General features: G+C 37.3%; 1 protein-coding gene across 23 annotated transcripts in view; it reads left to right on the top strand.

Annotated features, from left to right (window-relative positions):
- PPM1B (protein phosphatase, Mg2+/Mn2+ dependent 1B) overlaps positions 1-8,894 on the top strand; it is a 62,867-nt gene extending 53,973 nt beyond the window's left edge. For 14 of the 23 annotated variants that reach the window (XM_074144335.1, XM_074144337.1, XM_074144340.1 and 11 more), the window contains one exon: positions 7,036-8,894. In XM_074144335.1, the coding sequence (XP_074000436.1) occupies positions 7,036-7,065 (30 nt within the window). In that variant the 3' untranslated portion in view covers positions 7,066-8,894. Of the gene's footprint in view, positions 1-5,143 lie in introns of all 23 variants that reach the window. The other 9 variants (XM_074144324.1, XM_074144328.1, XM_074144327.1 and 6 more) reach the window with 2 other exon arrangements.
- The last annotated feature ends 3,324 nt before the right edge of the window (positions 8,895-12,218 follow it).

Here is a 12,218-nt window from a genome sequence, read left to right as displayed (position 1 = left end):
AAAGTGGTAGAGTACACATTTTTCATTTAATTTTCAACAAATTGTGCAACAGTGCCCCAAACAAGCTAGGCAAAATTTTCCTCTTTTCAGCTTCTTTAGTCCTTCAGGAAACTCTGCACCTCTCTCAGCCTGCTACTACTTCTCATATTTTGCCATAATCTTGTTCCTGCTTTTGGGTTAAAGTTATTGGTGAAAGTGGTTTATTTGAAGATTGTGGCATAGGCTTTGAGTTGATTGTTTATTTAAGAAAAAAGTTCATCTAACGGTAACTTTCTAGAAATATGATATGCCATAGTTGCATTTATGATGCATCTCTTCTAAGTTCAAATTTACTTTTCAATAGCCGTGCAAGCTTGATGAAAGTCCTACCATGCAGTACAGCATCCTTTGGCTAGTTCCAGGAAATTTTTATTAGAATCCCTGGATAGTTGTTTTGAATCCTTTTAATTTGGCGGCTTTAATATGAAACGTAAGCAGTACACTCCAGTCGACTTTGCCTTCTGTTGGTATTTAGTGTAAATCTCAATGATTTGGGTGATGTGTTTTAAATACACTGGATTAAATTTTAGTTTGATCTTGTGGTAAGATGCCATTTGCCAGTTGGTACCTTTCCTTCTTTCCATCCTAAGTGATTCTGACCCAGAGTGGTTTGAGAGGATGATGCACCACTGGGTGAAGGATGCAATTCCTGTATGCTCTTTCCCGGAAAGTAGGAATTATTATCTTACAGAATCACAGAATCTTCATGGTTGGAAGGGACCTTTCAGATCATCAAGTCCAACCACAAAAAAAAAACAAACCACCCCCTACCCCCCCAAAAAAAACCCCTACAAAAACCTATAAAACACCACACTCACCCACAAACAGACATAAACCAACAATCTCGGCCACTAGAGCATGCCCTGAAGCCCCATGTCTACACGTTTCTTAAATGCCTGCCCAGGGAGGTGGTGGACTTGCCATCCCTGGAGGTTGTTCCAATGCCTGACCGCTCTCTCAGTAAAGTAATTCTTCCTAATATCTAATCTAATCCTCCCCTGCAGCAACTTTAGACCATTCCCTCTGGTCCTGTCATTATTCACTTGGGAGAAGAGGCCAACACCCACCTCTCTACAACCTCCTTTCAGGTAGTTGTAGAGGGCAATGAGGTCCCCCCTCAGCCTCCTCTTCTCCAAACTAAACATGCCCATACTGTCCTTGAAGTGGATGAATTTAGTGGGCCTCATCTCTGGGGTGACGAAAACGTGACTTCCTTGCTAGTTTTACTCAGTTCCAGGTATATATGTGGTGATCTCTTGGTCTTCGGAACTGAATACTCTGGTGCATGGGGTGGGTATAAGGGAAGGAAGCTGTTCAGTTACTCAACGTCAGACTCTCCACAATGTCTGCACACTGTGATAAAGTTGCTACACATCTCACATTTAAACAGGAAGCAAAGGTAGGAAGGAAACATAGAGTACATCCCAATGATGACATTTCCAAGTGAGACAGAAATCTAATGCCCCTTTTCTAAATAGTATGAAGCAAGAGCAGATCTTTATACTAAAAATTATGAGCTGCATACACAGATGCTGAGTCTGCAGAGCACGAAGGTGCACTGACTTACACTTGAGACTCTTTCCTCGTGTGTAGTTAACAGTGTACACGCGTCTGTGAGAGCGTGGGTGTAGTGCAGAATACTGCGGTTACTAACTGCAAAGTCTGCCTGTCGCAGTCATCTTCATCTGATTTTATGTAAGGCTAGAATCGTTTATTTACCTTGACAAAATAATAACATAACTAATTACTAAAATATTAATGTGCATGAGTGAAAATTTTTTAAAATGCCAAAAATCACAAAACCAACTGCACAAAATCAATCCAAACCAACCAGATTAACTTTTGCAATTGAGAATGACTTCTTTCTAAAGACTATACTTTTTAGCGTTGAACAATATAAACTAGTTACCCTGAATCACTCTGAACTGCATCATAATAGCTTTGCAAATTTTATAGAAGTCAAAAACCACGGTGGTATTTTTTTTCTACATTAGCTTTGCTTTTACTCAGCATTGTAAAGATTTCCTTTAGTGCTGTGCTCTAGAATTTTTTTGTTACCCAAGCTACTGATTGTAGAGTAACTTCTTCCAATTCTTCATACATGTTTTCTGAGAACCTTTAACATCTCCTAAATAAGGAGATACGTAGAGTGAGAGACTGAGGGGTGAAAGAATCCTTTCTACAGCAGTATTCAGAGATCACTAGTGTGGCTTCAGGGTACAGCAGTCATAAGTTCTTTTTCCTTTAGGCGTCTCAGCAGAGTACAAGTATTTTGTAAATCCAGGGCTGGAGAGAGCCCTGCGTTGAGCTAAAAAGAGCAGCTTTGCCAGTGTTCCAGCAGAGGGACTTGAAATATAAATGTGGTGACTTGTGCCTTTACACGTGCGAGTAAAATCACAAAAATCTGTTATGTATTGGGACTTGATACTTTCAGATCTTTAAAGGGAATTTAAAAGAACTTCTTCATAGCTAAATAATTGTTACCACTGTAATGTTACAATACCACCGAGTCAGTGTTCTAGTTAACATGTTAAAGTATTACTCTTTTTTTCTAATGGCTTTACTACTTCGACCATATTTTATTTTTCTAATGTGTTCCTAAGACCAGGAGGCTAGTATCTAATTAGGCTACTTCAGTATATATGTATCCTTAAACACAAGGAACAATATTAAAACTGCAGTGCATGTGTAAATAGTGTCAGTGGTATTTGTTTAAAACCTTGTTTGAGTATCTTGTTTGAAACCAGTCACGTTCCTCTCTTACTTTTGCTAACGCTGTACTCTGGCACTTTGCTGAATCAAATCATATGTCATTAAGGGCAGCTACAGGTAATTTTAAAAATGGAAAGGGACAAAATTCTTAAATCTTAAACATTATAAATCCTGTCCTTTGTTAGTAGCCCTTTTTATATACATAGTTTAACAGAGCGGAACTTGTGTAAAAATTGTGAATGCTCATGTTAAATATAGCTAGCAAAAATTTATTCTTGTTTTTATGGTCACTAGCACTAAATTGAATTAGAACATGGAGGAAGACAAATGCCAACTTGCACAGTAATCATAGTTTTCAGGGACCTGTTTTACCCACACATCAGTAAGAGAGCAATCTGTGTTATAGTGTATATATAGTGTAGAGTATGTAGAAGAGGCAGTTTCTAGCCTGCTGATTTGAGGTTTTCTTGTCTGCTAGCACTGAAGGAGACGAGGGAAGCACAAAATAGCCTGCCATCAAACAGGGTGCAATGCAAAGCAGGATGCGAGTTTGAATATCAAACACTAACAGCGCTGTTACTTTAACTCCTACTAGCCTTTGAATTCTTTAGGAGACTCAGCTGCTATAGCTTCTACTCTTCAGTCTTGCATGGGAGCAAAAGTATTCACTTCTATCTGCCAAAAGAGTTTTTAAAGATCTGAATATTGTGAAATGTGGAGATTCAGGGTATATATTTGCTAATGTCAGCCTCACCTCAGAGCAAAACTGATGGGCTGGAGGAACTGTGGAATTTAGATGTTCTCTGAACTTGAAAAAAAATTCAAATTCTACAGTTATGCTGCCTTGTTTAATATTAATTAAACACAAAATAATTGGATTTCTTTTTTGTCAAAACCTAAGAAATAGGATATATCTGTAGCCTCACTCTGATGCCCTGAGTTTTCACTGACTTTGTGTTCATGAGGCATTAAAACTACCTCCTTTAACTTGTTTCTTCTCACTGGGCTCTTGAAGAGCTATCTGAATATGAAAATGCTAGTACATGGGAGTCAAAACATCTCAAGCTAATACCAGCAAACCACAGTGGAAGTATGTCTATTTATGCAATGAACTAAGCATAGAGAGATGGCATAATATGCAGTAACATTCATTTTTGTGGTAAAATTGTCCTCTTTTTAACTTAGACTGTTTATCAGTCTTGGGACTTATATTCCAGGAACATTACAGCATCCAAAATCCTACTGAACCCAAGATATTGTCATAATGCTGCTATTAAGCTTGCAAATGAGTGACTGCAATACTTGTAGTTTATGAAGCTTTTGGACTAGATGACAATAAAATGAGGTCAGCATGAGAGAAAGGCAGTCTGGATTTTTGCCTCTGATGTATTGCAAAATCTGCCAGCTTCCAGAGATACAGTTCCATTTGTCTAGCTTGATAACTTGCTAGATATTAATAATTTAAAATATTCTATTCCCTTAGAGCAGCAGTGCTGCTTTAGCACTCGGAAGTTTAAATACCTAGTATCAGTCTCAGCACTGTAAGAGATGCACAAGTCTATTGCAAAAAAAAAAAAACAAACAAAAAACCACCCAATTTTTTTTTCAACTGAAGACCTCCATTCCTTATTCACTGCTTATTACTCAGGTTTTGTGCTGTAGGTGCTAGATTTTACTTTGAGTAGCTGTTCTACCCGGTAATTTTTCTCGCCAATGCACACACCTGTCAAAAATAGTGCCTTACGTTGTTCAAACACCACCCCTCCTGGTGCTGATAGGTAGCTGCGTGTTGCCTTTGTGGCAGCATCATGCATGCAAAAATCAGTCCTCAATGTAGAGGGATTATTTTCTAAAACACTTCGAGTGCTTACTTTGATGTGATGCTTAACTAAACTGCTAGCAGTAGAGTTATCTGTTCTCTTTAGTAAGTTTTTCACAGGACTGTGTTGCTATTGGGTGTGCAGAAATTCACAATTAAAAATGTTGACCTGATGGCTAAAGAAGCTTAAATTTTCTAATTTGTCAGATGACCACAGTTTTGGGGAGTACCAGCTGTATTCATTGAAAAACAATTTGAACCAAGAGGGAGTTGAGGTAGTGTTGACATTGTCTAGCTCAAAATAAATTGAAATGACTAAAAATGCTGTTGTAATAGGTATAAAATTCTTAAATTATTATGTTGTAAAAATAGACAAACATAGATTACATTGTTCTAAGATGTATGTTGCTAATAAGATGTGTTAGATAAAAATAGAGCAAAGCTGATGTTTCCTCAGTCAGAAAAATTGTGGTGTGTGTGTTTTGTTTTTGTTTTTTGGTTTTTTTTAAGTGTTGTTAGAAAATATCCTAGTTTAACGACTGATTCTTTTGGGGTCTTAAATCTTAAAAAAAGGACCCTGGCGAAGCCGAGGAAAGTGGAACACAGGGAAAATTGGTGGAAGCGCTCAGGCAAATGAGAATTAATCATAGGGGGAACTACCGCCACCTTCTGGAAGAGATGCTGACTAGTTACAGGCTAGCTAAGATGCAGGGAGAAGAGTGCACTGCTGAATCAGCTGCAGCATCTACTTCAGATACTCATGCTGGACCCAGTGAGCCTGTACCAGACACCCACACAGAATCTGGGAATCACCTTGCTGAAATACAGAGCTCAAACGAAGAATCAGGGATGAATGAGATGAGCGATAAACAGACATAATGTTTTCCGTAGCGGATTTAATGCTTCGCTTCACTTGGCGTAATTTCCTTTGTTTATATCTCAACATTTGTCACATCTATCCTAGAAGTCTGTTTGTTTTTGCTTTAGTTATTTGTACAGATTGTTTATACAAAGCTCTTTTTTTCCTTAGAAGTTCAACTACTATGGTATATTATAGTAATTGCATCTTATGTTGTGTAGCAAGCAGTTAACTTCCTATTTGAAATTTTGATTTTTTTTTTTTAAATCATGTGACACCAACAATAGGAATCTAACATGCTAATGCAAAAATAAATTTTTAATTTTTTCCTTTTAAATACATTCTTAAATAATAATTTTGATGGTATGTGTTTGCTAATTGTAAAGTAATTCACATCTTAATCGTATTTTTTGCGCAAATTAATTGAATTATACAAATTCATCAGTCTCTTTTCTTCCCCAGTATCCTATACTGCGTGTTTGTATTTCAACTGTGTATAGTTTATATTACAACTAAATTTCAAAAGCTACTACGGTTTAGGTTGTCACTTATTCTCATGAAATGTGTTTGATTTTTTTCTGATTTAGATTGTATCCACTGTTCATCATAAATATCTATTTTCTAGATGACTGTATTATTGCTTCCCAGGTTGTAGCATTACATATATCCAGAAATGAAAATGTACTTAGACTTAGTACCTAGTGTCAACTCCTAAGAATTTGTGTTTAAATGAAAATAAAGAATGTGCTGTGGAATAATATCTGTATGCATATTGACTTCTTTAAGCAAGTAATAAACTTCCTTTGAAATGCTATCATTCTGACATGACTTGCAGCTTTTCATAGCTTCTGCTATTAACTCATGATGTTCATTAGTTTCTACAGATATTTGAGTAAATATGGGTTTGGCACCTTCATCATAATCCTCTATTTGGGCAATATTTCTCAGGTTCAAGTTAAACATCAGCCTTATAAATGAATAAACTGGCTACTCTACCAAAGTTACCTTCTACCAGATCTTTTCTGTGGCTTTTGGTGTATGACACGTGAACGTGCATGTGGGTAGATCAGTGATAATACTGGGAATTTACAGTGGTAGTAACTAATCTGCTAATAAGTTAAATCTGAAATTCTTGTGTTGGTTGTCAGTTCACAATATAACACTTGCACAAAAATATCACTGTTCAAAATAGGTACAAATTTCACTGCCTTAATGAAAAAGAACCTGCGGGAATTTCTTGTGGACCAAGAATACCTGAAGAGCTGAGTTCTTTAGTATTTTATAGATTTTTTTTTTTTTTTTGGTAGTCCATAGATGTAGTATCTATTGATAGCTATGATTTAGTGCAATTTTAGATAACGCTTGTTTTAAAGTCTTTTGCTATAATAGCTTCACTGGGTTCATGTTTCATAAAAGTAAATTCCCTCGTGAAGTAGAGGAACAGAGAATGTTTGTGTGTGGAACCGGGCAGGTATGGAAAAAAAGGAAAATGTTGTCTGTCTTACGCTAGCGTTCTGTTCAGTTTTGCCACTTAAATCCAAAGTGCAACAAAATGTTTTCATTTGTATTGGTGAGTAGTAATATTTCTCCTCTTCTTTTCCTGTAGGGTGCTGGAGATCTAGAAGATCCGTGGTAGCCTTACAAATCTACTAAAATGCTTTTGATTCTGAAAGGGGGAAAAAAAAAAAAACTTTTAAATCTGTTTTCTTCAATACAAGGGAAAAATTCTGGTGGATTTCCAACATTTTGTGAAATGGGCAGAAAGATATTAGAATTTTCCATCATTGTTCATTTTTGTGTTTTCTGATATTGCCACTCTTAGCATTGCCTGTACTACAGTATTTTTACCGGCCTCAGGCATACTGATTACATCTGTAATGAACTTTTGGCCCTAAAAAGGAAGGAAGGAGTGATTCTCTCAGCAGATCGGTGTATGTACCTGAGGTGCATGGGATTGTAGGTGTACTCTGAAGATACACTATGGCTAAATGAAACGTGCAACACACAAGCATGAGAGAGTACAAGTAATCATTTGAGACGTTACTTATTTCACTTTACCGAGTTGGAAGGCTTTGCAGCTCTGTGGCTTGAAAGTAATTTCAATTGGGCAATACGCTCTCAGATGTGTTGGGTTTTTGGTTGGTTTTTTTTTAAAAATTTTCCAGTTTTACCTGTATTACCAGACCAGTTAGGTTTCCCTGCGGTGTCCAAATTGTGATATGTTGCCTACTGCTTGCTTGAAGATAAATGTATTTGGCAATAATATATGAAGATTCTAGGCATCTAAAAACAGTAAGAATTTTACGCATGTGTACAACACACCCTTAAACTCTTGCTAGAGAAAATCTTTTAAAACCAAACTGATGAATTTATAGTTAGTAGTGACTTGCTTTGACATCTCTCACAGCTGCAGGTTTTTTAAAAAATGCTGAAAATTTGCCTTTATTATAATGTAAATTGTGATTATTTTTTTGTTCTATATGTGGTTTTCTATAGTTTTTTTGATTTATTTTTTTCAGCTTAAAATACAGACAGAAGTCTTGTGTAATATGGGTATAATTTTAATTGTTTGCATTATTTTCAAAGTTCAAATTATCACTTTGAGATTACTATAAATACACTTAAAATTATCTATTTTAAATTAAGAAAATATTAGAGATATTTTCATGGGTTCAATGACCTTTCATTTTATAAGCAATGGGCATGGTACAGAGTGGCTGTCATGTAAGGTACTTGAAGATTCTTAGTTTAATTCTATTTTTGCAATAACCTTGACTTTTTTTCTGACTTCTTTGAGTTGTGCATGTAATGAGTCCGGTAAATGCTGAAAATGGGGAAGAGTAAAGTATTTATCTAAAATAAAAGCTATTGGGGAGGGGAAACAATGAATGTATCCATCTGTACATGATTTACATGCTGTGGATGCCTTGTAAACATTTTCCTATTTGTTTAAACTGTGTTTCAGCGAGGATGTAATTGCCCTTGTGTGTAGTTTTAAGCTAATGACAGTCATCAACTGGTTTTGTGTGAAATGGAATTCATGGTATTTTTCTGTAACTTTATTCCCATGGTGAGTCTGTAAAAACCACATGCTCTTTCATACTGGTGCTGAAGGCCAGCTTTCCCAATCATTTTGATTCACTGTGTATCTGATTTTTTTTTTTTTTTTTTTTTGGTCTAGAGAGGATTATTGCCACAGTATATTTTATTTATTCATTAGATTTTAGCCTTGTAAGTTAAAGTGTTCTAAATGATGATGTTAACAGGTATTTGTCCCTTTACTGGTTTTTTTGGGGTTGTTAAAAGATAGGGAATGAAGAATGCAAAATGGTTTATTGTTCAGACTGTCCGCTCTGGTCCAACCCTGTACTGATAGTACCTTCCCAGTATGATATTGTGATGTTTCATACAATACAGTGAACATAACCAACTTGTTATCTTCAATAAAGGATTGCTAAAACAGTGTGATATGCTTTATATTTTCTTCAGAAGGATTTATCAAGAAGATGCAAGTGTTCCATGTAAAAAGATAATCAAGTAGGATTTATGAGGTGTCTCTTATTGATGGATTTGTATGCGTTCTATAGTGAATGTGGCTTCTTGTCACTATAAGCCAGAAGCCTCCAAGTGGATTTCTCTGTGGGAGACAGAAGAGTACAAACAGCACTTAGAGCTCCTAGGGCAAATCATTCCCAAGTTCAGCTGGAACGAGTCTTAGTCCAGTTACAGTGGAGTATTCAGTTAAAGTATAAATATCCAGATTGAACTTGACTTTTTAGTCAACTCATTTCTTGAAGTTTTTTAAAGGTCTGGTGTTAGACCTGTAAAGTTTTACTTTTGTGCAGTGTTTTGGATATGAATTTTTTGAACATTAACACTTGTGTTAAAACTTCTACTGTTGTTTTTTTGGGGTTATTTTTGTTTGTGGTTTTTTTTTTTTTTCCTTTAACTTCTAACAAAGTTGTTTAGTTGGGTGGGAAAGGAGAACAAAATCCTCTATTGATATTGCATGGTAATGACTTGTCTGAATACTTAGTGTTCCTGTGGAATTGGGTGTATTTATGAACAACCTGTAGATTTTTGAGTTCTTATAAGCTCTATAAGTTCTTCCAACTTTTTTTGTTGGGTCTGCTTGTGCAGCACAACCCCTGCGTGCTTTCCTCATGAACTTCAAATTAATACCTCCTTCTACTGGTAGGAGTTCTTGTACTCCAGAGGCTCCAGTCCTATGAACACTTATATGTGTAGGTTTTTTACATTGTGGATAGTCTCCCTGAAATAAAAGGGTTTATGCTTTTATTGTGTAGAAGTGAATCATGGACATGAGTTTTTCAAAGAGAAGGACCATAGCTTGCACAGTTACAACTAAATGGAAATCAAGTCCTTTTTCTCCTCCTCCTCCCCCCCAAATTAGCACTACTTTTCATTCATGCATCCGCTGGGTTCCAAATTCAAATAATGTTTTTAGTTTAATCAAAATACTGTTCAGATTTCAGCAGCCTGGAAAAAAACCAACCACCTGTGCTTTTTGACTTTGTATTCTTAGTGTGAGAAGTCTGTTTGGTAGAAGTTGTTCATGTATTTGTCAGAAGTTGTCAATTTTAATATTTGTTTTGAAATTATATTCTCTTAATTATATTGCCACCCGGTAACATAAAGACATTTCTGTAGAAAGCTGAGAGTGGGAAGTGTCTCTTCCACCTCAGGTCTTTTTTGACATGCCAAATTCAGCTTAATTCTTTTCTTCTGTGCATTTTTATGACTTCTCTTGTAGCAGAGGCAATGTAGTCTGTGTCGGTTCTCAAATCCACTCTCTGATAATCTTGAACAAAATAATGAGGATCCCTTAAAACAAGTCTCTAACATGTTAACAGGAATAGGGAATAAAGAAATGGATGCAAATATGAGTGGTATCATGCTGAGCTTCTCAGAAGGCTCATATGAGGTTAACTACAATGAAAGTCTCCTCTTAATAGACTGGGTCTTCATGTGCTTATTTGAGCGTGCAAACCTTTGCAGTACTTGGCCAAAATATCCATAGTTTTCATGGCCCTTTTGAGAATCTGGTGCTGGTGATCCATTTAAGTGAAGAAACGAAAGAAAAAAACCCAAACAAACTGGAAATTCAAAATAGGTAAGAGATCAATTCATTTGACGCATCACAGGCTGGCTATTAGTGGGTAGCTGGCTTCTTGGTGTAGTGGATGAAGTGGAGTTAAGTCAGTCGCTTCATCAGCCATAATCACTGGCTTAAATATTAAACAAAAAGTCAAATTAGACCCAGAAATCCAGTCATTTTTCTTTTGCACTTTAAAGGTTCATAGTGGAAATCAAAACCAATAGGAACTTGAGATTAGTTACGGCATTGAACCAAGCTTTGGGCAATTTTTGCTCCTGAAAGATTAAGCCTAAAACAATGGTGCCTAACACTAGGTGTCAGGTCTATTCTGGCAAAAATGCCACAGTGCCAAGCGGTTTTCATCTATCAACTAATTTGGATTTTGTTGGGCTGAAAGGCAAATTTTAGATTTAAGGATTGTCTGCTGAAGGCATGTTGCTTTTAGCTCTTTATAACTGTTTTGTAGCTCTAAAATAAAAATTAAGTCAGAGGGAGGTAGCTCCACTGGTGCAGGTGAGCGGCTGCATGGGATGCTCCCAGAGACCAAGGCAATTTGACAAAAACCTCAAGAAGGTACCCAAGTCACTGAACTTTTGCCGTGTGCTCCAGGTAAGTATGCAGTTTATGCAGCTGGAACTCCCCTGGGGTCTCGCACGTCTTTGTAACCCCTTTTTCTGTGTGCCAACCTGATCTTTTCCTGCTCGTGTGTATTTGGACCGTTGCTGTGTAGATCTGACTTCGCTGTGCTTTGCTTGTACCATCTTACATTCCTACCCAGCTGCTCCTCTGTTGATCAAAAGACAAGTAGCTTTTGCGTTTTAGCACGACTGCGCCTCCTTTATGTGTTTATCTCACTGCTTGAGGTCATCTCTCATTTCCATCATTCACTTTGTCACATGTTTCATCAGTGCTGCTGTGCTTGCCTCTTTTTACATCTGGAAAGTCACGTTTACCCCAAATCCTTTATTTTTTTCCTTCTTCAAAAACTCTTAAAGCTCTCCTTCACTGCAATACCTGAATTTTAAGACCGATTTGGATTATTGGTAACTTCTTTCTCTATTGATGAGTACTTTCAGCTTCTGTCCTTGGCTGTCCTTATTTGTCCATGTGCAGCCCAAGTGCCAGGTCCTGCACTTGGGCCACAACAACCCCATGCATCGGTACAGGCTTGGAGAAGTGTGGCTGGAAAGCTGCCTGGCAGAAAAGGACTTGGGGGTTCTAATTGACAAGCGGCTGAATATGAGCCGGCAGTGTGCCCAGATGGCCAAGAAAGCCGATGGCATCCTGGCTGGTATTAGAAATATTGTGACCAGCAGAAGTAGGGAGGTGATTGTCCCCCTCTACTCAGCACTGGTGAGGCTACACCTCGAGTATTGTGTCCAGTTTTGGGCACCTCAATACAAGAGAGAGATCGAGGTGCTGGAGCGGGTGCGGAGGAGGTCAATGAAGCTGGTGAAGGGCCTGGAGCATAAATCATATGAAGAATGATTGAGGGAGCTGGGACTGGTTAGTTTGAGGAAGAGGAGACTGAGGGGTGACCTCATCGCTCTATAACTACTTGAAAGGACATTGTAGAGAGGTTGGTGCTGGTCTCTTCTCACAAGCAAATAGCGATAGAACAAGAGGGAATGGACTCAAGTTGCAACAGGGTAGGTTTAGACTGGACATTA

Source organism: Numenius arquata, chromosome 2 (genome assembly GCF_964106895.1).
Source record: "Numenius arquata chromosome 2, bNumArq3.hap1.1, whole genome shotgun sequence".
Lineage (NCBI taxonomy): Eukaryota > Metazoa > Chordata > Aves > Charadriiformes > Scolopacidae > Numenius > Numenius arquata.
This window is presented reverse-complemented; position numbering and strand designations above follow the sequence as displayed.